General features: G+C 61.8%; 1 protein-coding gene and 1 long non-coding RNA gene across 8 annotated transcripts in view; one reads left to right on the forward strand and one right to left on the reverse strand.

The window, feature by feature from the left end:
* EVI5L (ecotropic viral integration site 5 like) overlaps positions 1 to 19,382 on the reverse strand; it is a 30,174-nt gene that overhangs the window by 4,320 nt on the left and 6,472 nt on the right. The window contains exons 1-13 of one of the 7 annotated variants that reach the window (XM_046637954.1): positions 18,150 to 18,184; positions 14,144 to 14,323; positions 12,721 to 12,910; positions 12,084 to 12,308; positions 11,902 to 11,976; positions 11,103 to 11,228; positions 9,553 to 9,696; positions 9,313 to 9,402; positions 8,053 to 8,150; positions 7,908 to 7,968; positions 4,121 to 4,174; positions 3,141 to 3,173; positions 1,921 to 2,073 (exon numbers count right to left, since the gene is read on the reverse strand). In XM_046637954.1, coding sequence (XP_046493910.1) covers positions 1,921 to 2,073; positions 3,141 to 3,173; positions 4,121 to 4,174; positions 7,908 to 7,968; positions 8,053 to 8,150; positions 9,313 to 9,402; positions 9,553 to 9,696; positions 11,103 to 11,228; positions 11,902 to 11,976; positions 12,084 to 12,308; positions 12,721 to 12,910; positions 14,144 to 14,323; positions 18,150 to 18,169 — 1,449 coding nt within the window. In that variant the 5' untranslated portion in view covers positions 18,170 to 18,184. Of the gene's footprint in view, positions 1 to 1,920; positions 2,074 to 3,140; positions 3,174 to 4,120; positions 4,175 to 7,907; positions 7,969 to 8,052; positions 8,151 to 9,312; positions 9,403 to 9,552; positions 9,697 to 11,102; positions 11,229 to 11,901; positions 11,977 to 12,083; positions 12,309 to 12,720; positions 12,911 to 14,143; positions 14,328 to 18,049; positions 18,115 to 18,149; positions 18,185 to 19,382 lie in introns of those variants that run through there. The other 6 variants (XM_046637953.1, XM_046637952.1, XM_046637957.1 and 3 more) reach the window with 6 other exon arrangements.
* Positions 4,193 to 6,307, forward strand: LOC124225339 (uncharacterized). The gene is made up of 3 exons (XR_006885062.1): positions 4,193 to 4,727; positions 4,916 to 5,269; positions 5,368 to 6,307. It is a non-coding gene; the product is annotated as an uncharacterized LOC124225339 (long non-coding RNA).

A 19,382-nucleotide genomic window follows, 5' to 3' on the forward strand; every position in this document is an offset into this window, starting at 1 on the left:
CCTACTGGAGGACAGCTGAATGCCCTGGGGGCCCTGAGGCTCTGTGTCCAGGGGTCCTGATCCCGGCGCAGCTGGCTTAGCCCGGGCTCCTTCCTGGCAACACCACACAGAGGGACCTTCTGGAGGGGACCTTCCATGGCCTCTGGGTGCCCGGAGGGACGCCAATGACTGGTTCCCAGGATGGCTGGGGTAGGGGTGGAAGATGGGTTGTTGGAGGCGCCCTTCCTGCTGTGTGGTCAGGGGCCTAACCACACGGTGGGGGTGGGGTGGGGGCGGGTCTAGGCACTCCTGCCCCCCTTTCTCCGCCCCCTCCTCTCTGACCCATTTCCAAACAGGAAGGGATGGGGAAAAATTGCTGGGCACACTTTCTTGCTCAGTGCCCAGGAGGCTTCTCAGAGGTACCCCCGTGGGGGGCTCAGGGGTGATGGGTGCCACCTGGGCCCAACAGCGGAGCCTGGCCGGTGGGTGAGGACAGCTCCTGAGGCTGGAGCCAAGTCCTCATCTTGGGGACTCTCTGGGAGAAACCCCCTTCCCCAGTGATGGGCTCCTTCCCTGGTTTCCTGCCCAGGCTTGCTGGCTGCCCGTGACCCCTGTGGGTCTCTGAGATCCATGGGTGTCAGACGGGTGCTGAGCCCCAGCCCCGCCAGGCTGCACCTCCTCCAGGAGGCTCTCCCAGAGACAGAGAGGGTGCTCAGGGCCATCGCCTGCACTGCTTCCCTCTGCCTGCGTGGCCTCCTTGCCTCACCCGTCTCTGCGTCCCTTAAAGGCCGGCGCTCAGGGATGGCAGGTGGCTGTCTGTCTGACTGGCCTGAGTGGGGGCATCACGCCATGGGTGGGATGGGCCCAGCCTCAATTTCCCCACCAGCTGTGCTGCCTCAGCTGGAGGCGGGGCTACAGCACTCGCAGGTGGGGGGGCAGAAGGTGGACACTGCGAGAAATGATGAGGTGCTGCCTCTCTGTCCCCAGGAGCAGAGAAGCCACCGGAATTCCTCAGCCGAGGCCTGGGCCAAGTCCCCAGTCTGGATCGGGGTCCTCCTCAGCAAATGCCCCTCCTGCTTTCCACCCACTGTTTCTTGAGCACTCTGTGGCTTCTCCAAATCAGGGCCCCCCACCTGCCTGCCAGGCCCTGCTGGGGTCGGCCCCGGATGGCAGGGGCTGGGGGACCCTGGAGCATCTTGCCCTGCCCCTCCAGGGCATGCGCTCAGGCCCACACGCTGAGCTTGGGGCCTCAGCGGCTGGCAGGTCTTCACAGGAGGGAGGCAGCCTGCTGGGGACGCTGAAGGAGACCCCAAAGCTCCCTCTGGGAGAAGCGGACTCTTCATGCCGTGCTCCGGCAGGTGTGCCCTCCCACCGCTGATCAGGAGTTCACGACCTCACAACATACTTGGGCCGCCCCTCCCCCGACCCTGCCAACTCAGAGCCGGGGGCACAGACCAGAGCCTCTATTGAGGGCAAAGTCCTGGCCACGGGAGGAGGGCGTCCCCTCCCCTGTCCCCGGTCCTACCTCCTAGCCTGCATGGCTGACCCCCGGGGGAGCCCAACCGTCCTTCAGACCTTGGGGAGACGCCAGGGTTCCCCCAAGGAATCAGCCCCATGAGCTGCAGGAGAGGAGACCTGCAGGCACACCCTGGTTCCTGGGGCCCTTGCGCTGAGGCTGGGGGCCAGGGAGGCCAACTGCTTGGTCTCAATGCAGCAGGCCAGACACCCCACTGGGAGGTGGCAAATGGACACAGGGTTCCCCCCACTCCTCGTGTGGGGCTGGGGCGCATCTGTGCTCGGTTTTTCCTCCCCTTTCCCGCGCCCCCAGGAAGTAACAGGAGGGCTGATCCTGAGTCAGTTGCGCATGAGCCCTGCAGGTGGCGGGCGAGTGGCGAGGGGCGAGAGCGAGGGGCGTGGCCCCGGCCAGGCGGCCCCGCCCACCTGGCCTGGTACCTGCTGCTCCTGCAGCTGGCGGATGGTGCTCTGCGCCTTCTGCAGGTCCTCGGCCGCCGAGCTGCACTGCTGCCGCACCACCGCCAGTTCCCGCTTGATGACGTAGTTCTCCTCGGCCTCCTGCGCGCGTGTCACCTGCCCCTGAGCACAGCGAGGACAGGGTGTGGTGACTCTCTGCTCACAGCCCAGGCCCTGCCTCGGGCCTACCTCAGGGAGAGGCCCAGAGCGGGTGGAGGCCGGGCAGAAGGGAGAGGGCGAGGCCACCCGCACTCAGAGCCTGGGATGGGGTGCCCCACGGGGCCTGGGGATGTGGGTGGGGAGCAGGCAGGTACAGGACACCCGAGCAGCCTGGAGGAGACCCACAGGGGCCCAGGCTCTGCGGGGCTTAAATGGAGAATGGGGGCACCAGGATGGGGCTGCAGACAGCGCCTTCTCCTCCGGGCACCCCTCTCCGTCTGTCCCAGGTGAGGAGAAATGAGTCCTTATCCAGGGCTCTGCTGGTAAGGGTGGGGCTCTGGGGGCAGCCAGGTCCCAGAGGCTCAGGGCTGGTGCTTCCGGGGTGGGTTGGGAGGTGAAATACACCTGTCCCAGGGCCTTCTCCAGTCCTGGACCCTGGGGCCTCCACCTGCCTGGGACTAGGACCCCACACCAGCCTCGCCCCCTCACCCCACCCAATGTGGGCCCCCCATTCCAGGCTCGGAGCCACCAGGTGGCAGGCAGAAGCTTCCAGAAAGAGCCATTCACGATAAGGCAGTAGCAGAAGCAGGTGAGTGAGAGAAGATGGCAGGCCTTGCAGGTAGGAGCAGAGAGGAGCTGAGGGGCCAGGAGAGGTGTTGTGTGTGTGTGCGTGCGTGTGTGTGTGGTGGGGGCTCTGCGCAGCGCACACACCAGGGCCTACTGCTGATACACCCTCAGGGGCCCTGAGCCCTCCTGGGTCCCCACCTGTGTCCCCCGGAGGGAGGAAGCTTTCCGGACACGTGCGTGCACACACATTCACAGACACACTCACAGATGCACCCACACGTGCAACCCCCTCCCCCAGAGGAAGGCCTGTCTTCCCTGAGAAGCGGTCCCCAGCCGCCCCCATGCACAGTGCCAGGCCTGCCCCCCTTGCCCCAGGGATGGTGGCAGCCAGGGAAGAGGTGGCTTCTGGCTGTAGTGTGCGGGACAGGAAAGAGGTGGGAGAGGGAGACGAAAGGCTACAGTACCTGGATTAACCTATCAGCCAGAGCAGCGCTCTCCTACCCGGCGGAGGGGGTCCGAGCGACAGGGGGAGGAGCAGAGCAGAAGGCGCGGGGACAGGAGAGGGGGAGAGACAGACAAGAACCACTTGTCACTAACGCAATAGACTATCTCTAGAAGCAGGGAGACAGGAGAGAGACCGGAGAACCAGCAGGAGAGGACCCGGAGGAAGACCAAAGCCAGAGCCAGCTCCGTCCTGGAGAGGGGTCTGTGCGTGAGGGGGGAGGCAGGGTGCCACCCTCCGGGGCAGGGCCACCCCCCAGGGCTGACCAGGCTGGGAAAAGTGAGGAGCCATCCCCGGAGGGCGCGGGATGGGGGTGGCAGCACCGGCTGGGTGGCTGCGTTTTGATGTGGAGGTGGGACAAGAATCAAGGCTTTGGGACAAGGACAATAAAATCCTGTGGATGACCTGCTCTCTGTGGTCAGTGGAGGGTCATCTGAGATGGAGGGAGGGGCAGGAAGTGCGGCCTCCACCTTTACTCTCATCTTTAAAAACCCGTCAGGGGCCAGGGTCATGGCGGTGGCACCCCACCATGGAGCCTGGTGCAAGGCCGCTCCCTCCTCCACTGTCTCCTTTTTTTTGAGGGTGAGGCTTGCAAATTACAGGGTGGGGTGCCTTGTGGCCCAATTCCAGGGCACCTCCGTCAGACGGACAGTCCTATCTCCTTCTCCCCACCCCAGGCAGCCTGGAAGGACACACAAATGGACTGTGGTGTTTGCAGTTCACTGGGTTGTAACTCAGCCCCCAGCCGCGAGCCAGGTTTCCCCGGGGCCCCGATTATACGGCAGCTCAGATCTCAGCGGGGCTCGGGGGAGGGCCCGTGGGATTCACGCCAGCCTCCTCGGAGCCCGCTGGCTCAGGGTGGGGCCGTGGCAGGGGGCTGGCTGGCCCTCTGGGTGCTGGGTCCTGCTAGGGGCCTGGAGGGTTGGGTGCCACGCCCCTCACCTTCTCCAGGGTCTCAATCCGCTGTTTCAGGAGCCGGTTCTCGGTGCGAAGCCTCTATGGGGGGAGAGGGGAGAGCATGTCAGAACCCACCTCCCGCTCCTGTGCACACAGAGATCTGTCCCCTTAGGGCCCAGGCCACCTCCAGGCAGGACAGAGCCAATGTCTTACATTCTGGGTCAGTGATTCCAGAAATCAGGGCCAGGTCCCGTTCAGAATGGCCCATTAGATTTTTTTTTTTAAACAAACCTTGGTTCAGTGAAATAATGTGCATGCTTTCATGGATAGGCACTGTGTGTGTGTGTGTGGGTGGGCGGACAGCACCCATGTCCTCTGTGAGAGTCGGTTTCTGCCCCAGGCTTGCCTGTCAAGGGCCAGTGTGACACCTACCACAGGGCAAAGGCCTCTGTGTTTTTGGGGGGGCTGCTGTCACAAGTCCCCACCCCTCACTGCTTTGCCACGAGCCCCAGGGTTACGTTCTCAGAGGACAGACTCCTCGCAGAGTTTGGGGTTCCTTGTGTGACCCACCGCCAGCCAGCTGTACCCAGCAGTTGTCACTTCCCCTGGCCGGATGCTGGAGATGGTCTCCATCCTGCACTGACGGATTTGGGTGAGATATCTGTGGTTTCAGCTTCCCTCACAGCCTTCTAGGAAGCAGGTGAGGTTTACAGACGCCCTGTATCTACCCTCTACCTACGTCCCCCCTGAGAATTAGCCATGGAAAGAGTTGTGATCAGCAGAGGAGTGAGGGTCCTGCCTCCCTGTGGCTCACACAGAACATTTCCTGGTTTCTTCCAGGGAGAAAAAGCGATGGAAACATCCAGAACACTCCCAGGAAGCAACTGTGGTCAGAGAGAATGGCAGGCTTGCTTGATGGTCACTGACTCATGTCGTGGGTGGGGAAACCGAGGCGGAGTGGGCAGTGTCTTGCCCGAGCCTCCCAGCACAGGTCTCTGTCCCTCATAGTGATCCAGAACCAGAGTCCTGACCCCTGACCCCTGGATTGCTCTGCCCCCTTTCTGGCCTGAACCCACTCCTGCACCAGCACAGCCGTCCTTGGAGGAGCTGACGTGCCCTGACCACGACTCCCCTCTCTCCTGCTTCCTCCAAAGGGAAAACGAGAAAGAGCGAACAAGAACGACGAGAGGCCAGGTACTAATCGGGCTTTTTGTTTGTTTGTTTAATTTTCTAAATTTTTGATGCTTGGGCCTCCTGTGGCCTTGCTGATCCTGAAAAGACGGCCCCTGAAGTTCCAGCTAATTCCTCGAGAGAGTGAATAACCTGCCTGTGAGCGCACCTTCCACACGCAAACCGGCCAGTCCAGAGCCCGCAGCCCCAGCCGCCTCCTGTGTCTGACTCTCGCACACCACGCCAACATTCTCCCGGCCCTAAATTGTCCCAGGACAACGAGGGGCCACTCCTGTGGCCCCGAGCCCCTGAAATTGTTCAAAAACACCTTGCTCAACCTTGCCTCCCCTGCCTTGCCCATTTCTATTCTTGGAAACCACAGTAAGCCTCCTGCCCTGCTTCCCTCTCTCCCTGCCTCTTGACCAACCCTGGTGCTTCCCCGTGCGGCCCTGCGTGGCGTGGCGTGCCCCCTCCTCTTGGGAACTCCAAGCAATAAACTCTCCTTTCAAAGGCAGTTGTCCCCACGTCTATCACCTTCCCAGACCTGATTAAAACAAATCCCAGGTATATTTTAAAACAGGCTAAAGGTGAAATATCAAATGGCAGGGCTGAGGGAGAAGGCATCTGCCTGAATCCTTTAAGTCCTGGGGGGTGCCTGGGCTCCTCTTGTGGGAAATTTCCAGGCTGGGTGTATGGTCCAAGGGTCTGCTGCATCCCTACCGACTGCTGGGCCCTCGTGGTCACCAGATGGGAACAGGGCCTCGTCTGTGCATGAGCAAGACTCACATATACGTTTGGACTGGTGCATCAGTCAAGCTGCCATTCCTGAGAAAGGGAGACCCTGAAACGTTCAGGACACAAAACTGTGTCTGGAAAACCTACAAACAGGCCCAGGACAATGATGCCCTTTGCCCCCTCAGGTATGGGTGGCCAGTGACCTGGATCCTAATCTGGGCTGCGCCTCTGCCTTTCTAGAGGAGGTGGGGATAATGATGATGTGGTAGCAATAATAATAATAATTTGAACAGCAGAACAAGCGTCATCCCCATTTTGCAGAAGGGGTCACTGGGGCTCAGAGAGGTGAATTCACCTTCCTGGGTCACACAGCTGGGTTGTGGGAAGAGCTGGGATTTGAACCCTGGTCTGTAGGACTCCAGCCCCAGCCGCTGTGGGACTCTGCCTCGAAGAGGACAGACCCAGACTGTGTTGGGGTTTGTGCTCGTGTTTGTCTTCTCACCCCCACTGGACTGGGGAGCCCTCAGTCTCTGCTGTGACTCTGGCACACAGTAGGTGCTCAATAAATGCTTGTTGAGTGAATAACTAAAATCACATGTGGAGGGATGAAAGCAGAGGGAAGGAGAGGGAGGGAAGTCTGGGTTCAGGGGCTCTGCACACTCAGGAAACCCCGTGATACTGTGGTTTATAATGAGAAATACATATTTGGTGCCAGCCCTGCCCACATCCATCCTGGCACGGAGCTCCTAAAACCCTGGGAAGTTCCTAAGGGACGAGAGCAATAAAGGTGACTTCTGTTATGTTAATGAAATGAACTTCAGAAACTTTAGAAAGCTCCTAGGTCACCAAGAAGGGGGCTGGTTGCCAGGGGACCCAACCATGTGAGGAGAGGTTTGGACCGTTCAGCCCCACCCCCTGACGTCCCGGAGGGGAGAGGGCTGGAGGCTGAGCCAGTCGCCATGGCCAGTGATCTCGTCAGTCAGGCCTGTGTGATGAAACCTCCACGAAAACCCAAAAGGCTGGTTCGGAGCGTCTGGGTGGGTCGGCATGTGGAGGGGCTTGGAGGGTGGCGCACGAAGAGAGGGGAAGCTCCCCGCCCTTTGCCCAGACCTCGCCCTCCACATCTCCTCCCTCCGGCTGTCCCGAGTTCCAGCCTTTGGGAACAAACCAGGCATCTAGCGAGCAAACTGTTTCTCGGCTCTGACAAATGAATCAAACCCCAGGAGGGGACGGGGGAACCTCTGATGTATGGCCAGTCGGTCAGAAGCACAGGTGACATCCTGGACTTACGATTGGCGTCTCAGTCTTGTGGGACTGAGGCCCTCACGCTGGGATGTGACGCTCTCTCCAGGCAGCGGTGGCAGAATGGAGCTAATTGTAGGACACCCAGCTGGTGTCAGAGAATGTCTTGGTGGCGTGGAGAGAGACCCCACATTGGAGTCGGTGACAGAATTGTGCCCCCCAAACCTACTGGGCCGGGCGGCCAGGCACCAGGGCAACCAGGGGCCATGAGTGGGAGCCGCACCCTGGCCTCCACGCCCTGGCATCTGGCCCCGGCCTACCTCGGCTCTCCTCATTTGCCCCTGCCCTGGGCGAGGGCGGTCTTCCTCCAGCCCCTCAGGCTCGCTGCTGCTCAGGCCTTTTGACGCCCTGGGTCTGCAGCCCTCTTTCTGGGTCAGCTCCACCCCCTCCCTTGCACATCTTACCCAGAGAACTTTCTCGAGTCACTCTATACTGATTAGGTCACTGTCCACCTTGTTCCCCGTGGTGGGGCTGGCTTGGCGGTGAGTAAAGGCACGGGGTAGGGGGTGGGGTGGAGGGAGGACCCCTCCGAGCCTGAGGACAAGGCGGTGTGTGGGGTATGCTGGGAACGGGCTCCCCCTAGTGGCCGCCCACCCAGCCCTGTCCCACCTCTGCGGGGACTCACTTTGATCTCGATCTGCTCCTCCATCTCCTTGCTCTTCATGGCTGCATACTCCTTCTCCAGCCTGCAGAGGGCAGGGCCGAGGTGGTCACCGTCCCACCCTCAGGGACCCCCCTTTCCGCCAGCACCCCGGCCGCCCGGCACTGACCTCTTCATCTTCTTGGGGTTGTACTTGACCTGATAAGCCTTCAGGATCAGCTTGTCTGGGCAGCTGTCGAACTGCCGGGGGATCACCCTCTGGAAGTACTGTGGGGACACGGGCGGTCACCGACACGTGCGCCCACTCCCAGGGGCCTGCCAGAGCCCCTGCTGTGCCCTGCTTCCCTGGAGGAGGGCCAGGGCACTCCAGGAGGGAGGGCCGGAGCCAGACTGCCGGGGCGTCCCATGTCACCAGCACAGGGCCCGGCCTGTTGGGTGCGAGCCTCTGTCAGGGTGTGTAGAGTGAGCCAACGAGCGTGGGAGGCAGAAATGGAATCGGGGAGAAGCAGCTGCCTGCGGCCAGGACTTCAGCTTGCAGGGAAAAAGCAGGCTGTGGGAGCTCCTGAGGGCAGAGGCTGGGGTGGGGCGGGGGGTGGTCTGAGCACAGGGGACCTTCCTGGAGGAACGGGGCGGCATGCCACTGGCCCGGGGCAGTGAGAGGAGGCTGGAGAGGTTGAGGAATCGGGGTGGCCGGGAGCAACCCTGATGGAGACCCCTCAGTGGCCTGCTCGCCCGGGACCCGGGGGCCTCCACAAAGGGTTAAGGGCAAGCCCCGGGTGGACACAGCTCGCTGCGGTTTGGGGCCAGGTTGGCCCCCGCTCCCAGCCCAGCGGGCCCCTCCGGCAGCTGTGGACAATGGACGCCCGTGTTCGTGGACACAACCGTGGCCTTTGTGCATTCTTCCCTGAAGCACCAGCTGGAGGACGCGGGGAGGGGGCAGGGGCCTGCATGATGGGGACGTGGCAGTGAGAAGCAGGCCGGCCTCTTCTCCGGCAGGCGGGGCAGCCGGGCTGGGGCGGGGTAAGAGGCTGCCCTAGACCCCGCACTCTCTCCTGTGCCCTTGCCTGGCCTGGTGGCTGGGCCGAAACCACACCCAAGGCCTCATGGTGTGGCTGGCATTACTGTTTGCAGGAGAGAAGTTGAGCCACGTTAGGCTTTGGGGGACTGGAGCTGGGGGCAGGAGAGAAGGATGGGACCTCCCAGGGCTCGGCCTAAGCTTAGACCTTCCTCTCTTGCTGCTGCCAGAGCCCGTGTATGGCACAGCCTGGGGCTCTGCAGGGCCCACCCTGGTCCTCAGGGGACAGAGGGGATGGGAAAGGATCTGGGCGTTCAGGCACTCCAGGCCCACCCCATCTCTCGGGAGGGCTCCCCCTGCCCCGGTGGCCCTGGATGGGGGCCCATCCCAGCCGCCTCGGCTCTCCCGGCCCACCTGGGACATGCCCTCCATGTCCAGCTGCATCAGCTCTGTCTGGTTCACCTGCAGCAGGGCGAGGCCCACCCGGAACACGATCTCCAGGCCCTGCAAAGGCGAGGGGACAGTGCGTCTCGGGGCCTGCTCTCCCAGGGCGCCCTCTCACCCCTGCTCGAAGTCCTGGCCCGTCCAGGCCTGGCTGGGGTTTGTTACCAGTGTGGGGTGTCTGGGAAAGGATGGGGCGCCCGGGGGCTTCACCTCATACATGAAGATGTCGAAGACACGGGTGGCAACGGGCAGCGGGAAGGTGGTCAGGAAGAGCGTGAGGAACCAGGACGAGGCGTACATGGACGTGTGGAAGCTCTGGGAGCGGAAGTGAGTGTTCAGGTCCGGGAGCTGCTCCTGCGGGGGAGGGGGAGGAGGCTGGACGTGGTGAGGAGGGCGCAGGGCACAGCTGTCCCTTCTTGCCCACAGGCTCCCTCCACTCAGAAGTGCTGGGCTCAGTGCCACCGCCTCCAGGGAGCCTTCCCTGATCTGCCCTGGGCAGCCCTCAGCTCCCTTCCTCTGTGTGCCCTCAGCACTGTGTCTGGGTGGAGCTGATGTGCCCCAGAGCTCAGAGAGGCATGAGGCGGGGACACAGGCTGGGGTGGCAGGAGCAGCAACAGCTTGAGGGTGTGGGGTGTGCTCCCTGGGCAGGCACTGGCCCAGCAGCTCATGGGATCCACAGCTGGCCTGAGGGGATGCTTGTGAGGCTCGGTGTGGGGAGAGGCAAGGGGGTCACCCAGAGAGCGAGAGGTGGGGTGTGGTGTGAGCCCGTCACAGCTCCCACCATATCCTGTGACTGGCAAGTCACGTGTCCACCCCCAGCGCCCCCCGCAGGATGCACTGTGCCTGGCCGTGCTCAGGAGATGCCAGCTTGATTGGCCCGAACTTCCAACTGCTTAAAAGTGACAGAAACTGGGAAACTGAGGCTGGAGAAGGCATTAGGAGCCCCTGGATGTCCTTCACTGAGAGAAGGCTCTCGGGCCGGCCCCCTGCCTGCCCCAGCCTTTCCCCCCAGACCCGGGGGCTCTCTGGCGCCTCTACCTATGTCGCCACGGGAGGTGTCCACTCCCCAGCCTGGGGTGGGGTCCCTTCCTCTCTGTGGGCCTGGGCCACCTGCTTGCTGGCACAACCAGGTCCCCCTGAGCACCAGCACCTCCCATCCTCCAGGCCCAAGGAGCTAGGTTTCCACATCCAGGTGTGTCCCAGGGCTGGTCCCCGGAGGGTCCTGCCTCCTGCCTCCCTGCCCAGAGTCACAGAGTCCCACCTGCCACCAGCTTTCGGAGCAGGCTTGTGTGTGTGCATGCTTGCACGTGCCTGCACACTCCGGCTCTGTCTGCCAGGCAGGAGCGGGCCCTGCGGGGGCTGCTATTTATAAACAGAGAAGTCTGCGGCTCTCCGGCTCTCCGGTAATCAGCAGAGGCAGGCAGACAACACTCCCTCTTCCGCCACACACTTGCGGCAGCAGACAGGGAGGGGGCCGTGGGTGCGTGTGACGAGAGCCAGCCCCACCCCCTCTGCTCTAGCGGCTGGGGAAGCCCCACGCTCTCAGGAGCCCCTACAAGGAGTCCCTGTTCCTGGAAGCATCCTTCGGGGCAGTGCCCCAGGGCCCCAAAGGGACAGGAGTCCCCTTCTGAGCTGGCACTTCTGGACGCAGTCTCTCAGCCCTGGAATTTTCAGTCCGAGCAACGCATGGGGTGGCCGAGGGGGCACCCAGGGCTGTGGGGCGGCAGAGGGAGAGGCGGGCGCCGGCTGCACGCGCTCACCTGCAGCATGTACTCGAACTGGTAGATGCAGAGTCCCAGCTCGGCCATGCTGGGCTTGAAGAGCTCGCGCAGGCGGTACTCCTGCATCAGCCGCACGAACACACAGAAGGCCTCCTCCTCGGGCATCTGGGGGGACGGGGCACTGTGGGCGGGGGCGGCGGGAGGGCTGCTGGCCGCTCTTCTCATGGCCCTGTGTGCGCGCTTTGCCCGTTTCTGTTCTGTCTGTGTTCACTGAATGGGCCTGGGCCAGGCTGCCTGGACCCTCATAGTAAACCCCTGGCCAACACTGTCAGCCCTGTTTCACTGGTGGGAAACCTCCTGAGGCTGAAGTCACCTGCTGAAGGCCGCCTGGCAGGAAACTGGAGCTGGGCCTCGAACCCAGGTCTTGCCGCCTCCAGAGCCCTCGCTGAGGCACCCTCCGGGCCACCCCCAGCCGTCTCTGTGCTCCGCGTCCTAAGCCTGCTGGGTTCTCTGGGGGAAACCCCCAGCCCCATTGACAGCACACTGGCTGACCAAAGCCCCTGCCTGAGTGCCCCATCCAAACCCGGCAGGTGACCCAGCAGGACGGCCTGCCCCTCCAGGCCCTGGACGGGATGGCGGAGAGGACAGGTGGCCAGCCCTGCTGTGCCCAGTCCCTGAGGGCTTGGCCTGGAGACTGTCAGCTGTCACAGGTGGATGGAGACGGAGGCTCTGTCCCCAGGGGGACGCTGGGTGGAGGGAATCCTGCGCTTCCGTCCACCACCTGGGGGCAGAGCCCGGCATGGCTGCCCCTGAGGGGAGCGGGCCCGAGGCCACCTACCTGCATGAGGAGCAGGCCCACGATGAAGGCGCTGCCTTGGCAGTAGCCCACCTCCCGGTCCACCAGGGAGTACGCCTGCGAGGGAAGGCACGCGTGTCAAGGCAGGGCCCGCCAGGCCCCAGGACAGCAGGCAGACGTGGGACGCGCTTCTTCGTGCGAGGCCCAGGTCCCCTGGGCCTCACCTTCATGACGTTGAAGAGGACCTCCTGCCCCAGGCTGTCCTGGCCCTTGAAGAACTCGTGCTCCGGGTAGGTGCGGGCGATATCCCTGCGGATCAGCTTCTCGCACGGCGAGGACATCTTGAGGAGCTCCGAGTACTGGTTCTTGACGGGCATGTCCGTGGCGCTGCACAGGAGCTGCCACACGATGGCCCGGAAGTGGTGCGGGATGCCCTTGCGGATCAGCTCCTGGTGATGGGGGTGGGGCGGGGGGAGTGGGAGGTTGGGCTGGACCCCATCCCAGTGCAGCCTCCCCACGGCCATCCAGTCCAGCTGGCCCACGTCTCGCCTGTGGCCCAGAGCTCAACAGAGTCCACACTGCTTCACGCTCTGCCCCCAATCCGTCATGGAACACAGCCGGGCGGGAAAGGAAGGGGCACATGAGATGCCAGCGCGACAGCCCCTTGCCCAGCCAGCCCCACCCTGCACTCCCCGAGGCACCCCAAAAGGGCCTACACATCTCTGCTGCTGCCCCTCTGCCCAGGGCAGACCCTGGTGCTGCTGTCTGGTGGTCAAATGACCAGGCTGTCTGTCCGCCGTCCCCGGTCTGCTCCGCCTGCCTCCTCCCCGGACGCCCGCCCAGCCCTGCTGCCCCCGCCACCTTGAGCAGCTTCTCCTTCCTGCGCCGCCACTCTTCCCACTCGTTGGCGATCCGGCCCCACAGGATCCACGTGTCCTCCTCCAGGTGGCTCAGGTTGGAGGAGGCTGAGGAGCTGGACACGAGCGAGGAGCCGCTGTTCCGCCGGGAGCCATTCATGGAACGCATGGACTTGGAGTCGGCCTCCAGGAGCCTGGGCGGGATGGCCGGAGGAGTTGGGCCTGGGCTGCGGGTACCTCCCGCCCCACCCTCCTGGGCTCCAGTGACTCCCTGGGGACAGGGGGCTGCTGGGCAGCCTGGCCCCTCCTCCTGGGGCTCCCAGAGGCCACCAGGAATTAGGTCTAGGTTGTTCTCGCTGTGTGGCTCTTGCTGAGCGACCTTGGCCTCTCTGAGCCATAATCCTTATCCTTGGGCCCCCGGAGAGGCTGCCATTTGTGTGCCCCATCCTGTTTCCAGCAGTGGACTGAGAACCACGTGGATTAGCTCAGGTAGTGTTGTAGCAGCCTGCGGGGCAGGTGGTGTTAAAATTTCCCCTTCACAGATGAGGCGCAGGGAGGGTGAGCTGCTGGCTGGGGGCACCTAGCTAGGGAGGGGCTGTATGAACCATGTGTTTCTGATGCTTTGACACCTGGGGCCTCGCTGACCCTGGAAGGACTGTCCCTCCAGGCCTACAGGAATCCTAGAGATAGTTAAGGGCTCACAACGCAACCAATCCAGAGCCCACACCCCAAGGCCCTCCTTAATGGGCCTCTCACACTCAGGGCCGCCCTCCCATGCCCTGATCACCCAGGGCCAGGTGCCAGACAGCTAGGGACAGAGTCCACACCCCAGAGCCGCTGGGATCGTTCAGACTAGCCCATCCCAAGCCTGCTTACCCTGCCTCGCTGTTCCTTCCCACGGAAACCACAGTAAAGGGTCCTGCCCACCTTCCCCCACCTCCGGCCCCTTGACCCACCCTGGTGCTTCCCTGTGTGGCCCTGCCCGGTGTGTGTGCCCCTACTTCTTGGGATCTGTGAGTAACAAAGTATCTTTTCAATGGCCATGGTCTGAGCCGTTGGCCTCGCCATAGCTGAATAGTAATAAAAATACATTTTAAAACAGGAGGAGGGCCGGGGAGGGAAGCGGAAAGGCCTGACCCCAGAGTCAGAGGCTTTAGTTTCTTCCTTCCACAAAGGCTGGATAAGCAACGGCCAGATTCCCAGATTCCCTCGGCCTCTTGAAACCTCGGTCTCCTCGTCTGAGTGGGGGACCGTCTCTTCACCTGGGGTGGGGAGGATGATGGGCGACGTCCCTCGGCCAGCCTCTGGTAGGAGCTGTGACTGCCCAGGGCCGGGCCCAGCTCTGAGTGGGAGGGGGCACCCGGGAACTTCTGTTTGGGGCCCAGCCGCACCCCGAGGCCCCTCGCCGGCCCCCAGCCCCAGCTCACCGGTTCTGCTCTTCGAGCTTGGCCAGCAGCTCCAGCTCATCGGGGCTGAGGTTCTCGGAGTCCGAGGTTGGGGAGCAGGTGGGGGCCGACAGGGCCTCCTGGGACGAGGAGTCGGGGCTCAGAGTGGGGCTTGCCATGGTGGGCAGGCTCACCGGCTGCGAGTGGGGCTGCGTCACAGATCTGCCTGGGGGCCGGAGACGCACGTGGTCAGCACTGGGTAGGGTGCCCACCCCCCCCATTGCTCACCCTGGGGACACCTCCTCACTCTGGGCTTCCATCTCTGGTCTGTCCGCTTGGCACACCCCTTGTGCCCACGCACCCCAGCCCAGCTGATGGCTGTGCCGGCTCCTACTCCAGATGCTGGCTACTGGGATTCCTGCCTGTGTGTAGTCCAGATGTCTGGACAGAGACAGGGGGACCACGGCCAGGACCCAGGCTGTCCTGTTGTCCCCGGGCATGAAGGCCAAGTCTTGACTCAACACTCGTGAGTCTTCAGCAGGGCCTGGGGCCGAGGCTCCTGTCACTTGGGGCCTCTGCTGGGACCTTGGGGGCCCTTCCTGACAGTCTTGGTCCCTGTCCCTGGCTGTGGCCTGCCCCGGGAGCCCCACCTCCGCATCTGACCTTCCCCGTCTCATCAACTGAAGTGGGCTGCTGGCACAGCCAGAAGCAATTATTCTCTACTGTTAATTGTCTGGCGCTGCCAATGGCCGGAAGAGTCAGCTCCCCTTGGGGTGGGAAGCCAGGGGCGCATCAAAGTGCTGGGAATCGGTGCCCTGGTGGACGCCGCTCGGATCGGGATCCGGATTCTGGCCTGCCGTGTGCTGGGCGGGTGCTGGGCCCATCTCTCCTGTCCCTGCTGGGGATGGTCTGGCCCCACCCTCCAGGGGGCTTCGAGGACACTAGCTTCTTGCCTTGTGCCAGTCTCATGAGAGGCAACTCAGTGCCGTGTGAAAGCAAAGGCTCCAGATGCACATGGACCTGTGTCTGAAGTGTGGTGGCCCCTCAACCAGCTGTGTGGCCTTGGGCCGGTCACTGGACTTCTCTGAGTCTCCACAGATGGAGGGTCCTGGAGGACCGACCTCAGAGGGTGGCTGTGAGAATTGAGTATGCTACTGCACCTAACGCGTGAGGACAGCGGGTGACACTTAGTGACAGCTTCACAAACGTCGGCCACTATCGTCCATGCTGGGCCAAGGCCCGGGTCTGGCTGGGAGCCAGGGCTCCGGGGTTCTGCTCTGCCCAGAGCAGGGGTTGGCATCACCCTGGTGGGAGGTTCTTGGGGTGGAGAATGGCTAGGGGAGGGGAGGCCCCTAGGGGCTGGGGGTGGTGTTCCTTCTGCTCAATCGAGCTTCTTCCTGGTCAGCCCAGGCTAGTGCCAGGGATCTAAGAAGATGGGGATCCCCAGGGTCACAGGGGCAGGAAGAAATCCTGCCCCTCCCCCCCGCCACTTTGGGTGGCTCCTCCAGGCCCGCCCACTCCCCTGCACGTTCTGGACCAGGAGTCCACCACGTGCCCCTGGGCCCCACCTGACCCAGCTCTGACAGCTCAGCTTGCAGAGGGGCCCTCACCTGGTCCCTGGAGCGGGGGCATCTGGTCCCCTAGGCAGCAGGGGGGCAGTGACAGGATGACAGCAGACCATTTCACACCTGCCTGGCACCCTCAGGTGACTGGTCACCTTCCCCCAGCCCTAGCTCAGCCCCCAGCCAACACCTGAGGGCCCCCAGGTTGCCCGCACTTGATTCCAGCCCTCCTTCCCCCGTGCTGCCTTGTCATGGGGAGGGGCACCACTCTTCTTTCACCTCGTGGGGGCCCAGAACCCTCCTTTCCCAGGACTCTGTGGCTCCCCAGGGCCAGTGGTTCTGCCTCTGGCCCCGGGTCTGTGGCCACCAAGGCCACTGAGGGCTCTGGCTTTTGGTGAGCGGTACAAACTCTAGGTGACAGCCCCCGGCAGAACCAGAAGACCTTTCTCTCCCATTGCTCAGCTGCCCGGGGACAACCTGCTCCCAAGACCAAGCCACCGTGCACCACCCAGCCAGGAGTTAATCATTCCTGAGAGAGAGGCAGTGGGGGCTGCGCCTGGCCTCACACAGAGTCAAAGTCTGTGGGCCACCGGGGCAGAGATGGGCTGTGGATGAGAAGAGCTGGCCTGGAAGGATCTCTGGGGAGAGGGAGGGGCTGGGAAGGCAGCATGGATTTCCCAGCTTCAGAGCCAGGAGATGGGGAGGAGGTGGTGGAGGCAAGGACCAGGGCCTCAGAGAAAGGGATGCATGTGGCCGTGGCCGTGGCTGGGACCACTCTCCCCTTGCTGAGCCCAGGGGCCCAAGCCTCAGAGCACGTTGGCCACCCCAGCCCCAAAGAACCTGAGAGAATGGCTCAGCTCTGGGTTTCTGATTAAAAAAAAAAACCAACCCAGGGGCCACGCACCAGTGGAGTGTGCTTAGCTATTTATGACATATTAATGTGTATTTCACACAGGAAATCAAATTGCCTCAATACACAGGGCTGAAATTTGCAGTCCGAGAGGCAGAACCTTCTGGTCCCTTAGGAACTTTCTCTTGACTCATCCTCAGATTGTCTAAACACTGCCTGGCCCTGGAAGCCATCCTCCTGATGCACATGCGCAGGCACACACACACACACACACACACACACACTTCCTGCACTGACCAGATCTCGCCACCCCGGGAACTGAGTAGATTTGGGGTGGACACTGGCTTGCTGCCATCCTAGCTCTGTGGTGGCTCGCCTCCCTCTCTGGAGCGCCATGACTCTCACTGACCCAACCTTTCCTTCCCTGGCACTTACCACCTGAGGGCCAGGGGCTGTGCTAGGCATGGGGACGTGGAGTGGAACAAGGCAGATGAGACCCCACCTCCCCAGGGCTCGCAGCCATCCCCCCTTGCTGGACTGGCACCAAGATGCAGAGATGAGGCAGGGCCCCTTGAGTGCTGAGGGGCCACTGGCCTCTGAGACCCACGCACAGGCCCTCTAGGTCTGCGGCCCCAGCCTCTCAACGTCCCCACCTTCAATGCCCTTTGTTGCTGTTCCACCTCAGTCACCAGAAGTGGGGGTATTGGCCCCTGCAGAGTGGGCCTGCCGGCACCGCCACCCTCCATGTCCCTAGAGGGAGGCCCATAGATCAGGAGTCTGAGCCAAGCCAGGGGTGGGAAGAGACTGTGCCAGTGAGCTAGGGGTGGCAGGCGTAGGGGCAGAAAGGTCCAGATGCCCGGCATCTCCCACCTCTCGCTCCCTCTCCCTCTTGGGGGCATCTGGACACGGCCAGTCATGCTTCCTCCCACTTGAAGTCCTCTCCCACCCAGTTTCCAGAGGCTGGACTCCTGGCTCTCCTCTTGCCTCTCTGCCCAGGGCTTCCTAGTCTCCTGCATGTGCCTCTTCCGCCACAGGCCCTACCCGGTCCTTGGCCCTTTACGTCCTTGGTGATCTCACTCTCAGGCTCAAATGACCAAATTCATGTCAGCAATTATGCTACCCTCATCCTCAGCTTTTCCTTTCTCCAGAGCACCGGCCAAGATTGCTAACTCTTGAACATCTCCATCAGGCCCCACACCCCCAGGCAGGAATCACCACTGAGCCTGGAAAAACGGAAGAGTCAAGAAACTTTTTTTCCTCTCTCTTTTTTTTTTTTTTGAGGAAGATTAGCCCTGAGCTAACTACTGCCAATCCTCCTCTTTTTGCTGAGGAAGACTGGCCCTGAGCTAACATCTGTGCCCATCTTCCTCTAATTTATATGTGGGATGCCTGCCACAGCATGGCGTGCCAAGCGGTGCCATGTCCACACCCGGGATCCGAACCGGCGAACCCCAGGCTGCTGAGATGCGGAATGTGCGCACTTAACTGCTGTGCCACTGGGCCGGCCCCAAGAAACTTTTGAGGAATTGGACCCACCTGCCCACCCACTGATATTTACTGGATGTTGACCTGGTGCTGGGCACCATGCTGATGGCCGAAGCCTCATGGGAGAAGACAGACACAGCCCCCTGCTCACCCGGAGCACGAAACAGTCATCCAAACTTTCCATTACAGATTGAGAGAAATGTCTAGAATAAAAGGGAGGGTGGAAAACAGTCAGGGAGTTCCTCAAAAAGTTCAACATGGAGTTACCATCTGACCTAGCAATTTCATGCCGAGGTACCTAACCCAAGAGCGTGGAAGACACAGTCCACAAGAAAACTTGTACGCAACTCTTCATAGCTGCATTATTCATAAAGGCCAAAAAGAAGACACAACGCAAATGTCCATCGACAGACGAACGGATAAACACAATGTGGTCCATCCACACAATGGAATATTATTCAGCCATGAAAAGGCAGGAAGCTCTGATATGTGCTACAACATGGATGAAGCTTGAAGACATCACACAGAGACAAAGAAGCCAGACACAAAGGCCACAACTGATCTGAGTCCATGGACACAAAATGTCCAGAAGAGGAAAATCTATAGGGACAAAAGTCGATCAGTGGTTGTCAGGCGCTGGGGCCTGGGGACACAAGGAATGGGGGAAACTGCCTACCGGATTTCTTCTTGGGGTAATGAAATGTTCTGGAATTAGACAGTGATGATGGTTGTGCAAGTTGGTGAATATGCTAAAACCCATGGAACTGTATACTTTAAAAGGGTGAATTTTATGTTGTGTGAATGTCTCAGTTAAAAAGATGCTAAAGGCTGGGCTGGGCTGGCAGAGGACCCGTGGGTGCCGGAGCAGGGGGAGGGGTATGACTCCTAAGACACTGGAGAGTTCCACAGGGGCCAGAACCCCGCAGGGCCTGTGCGCTGAGGAAGGGGCCTGACTGGGCTCACATTTTAGGAAGACTCTTCCAGTTTCCGGTGCACAGATGCTTCTGAACCGCAACACTCTCTTGAGTAAGCCACCCTTTCTCCTGCTGCAGGTGGGCCTATCAGGGCCACAGTGCCACCCCCCGCCCCCTCGCTCAGGCCAGGCCTGGTGCCACCCTCCTGGTGCTTGCCCACAACCCTTCAGCCACTCCCTACTGCAAGACAGAGCCTGAATGTTTTTGCACGGTGCACACAGCCCTGCCAGCCTCACCTCTACCCACATCCCAGCCCCACCACACACAGCCCTCCAGGAGCGCCTGCTTCTACCTGCCTGTGGCTTTGCACATGCTGTTCCTTCTGACTGGAAAGGCATTGCCCAAGACGTGGTTTGAGTATTTTTTTCTGTGAAATCATTCCTGTCGACCCCTCACCCCCAGCGTCCTGG

This window comes from Equus quagga, chromosome 14 (genome assembly GCF_021613505.1).
Source record: "Equus quagga isolate Etosha38 chromosome 14, UCLA_HA_Equagga_1.0, whole genome shotgun sequence".
NCBI lineage: Eukaryota > Metazoa > Chordata > Mammalia > Perissodactyla > Equidae > Equus > Equus quagga.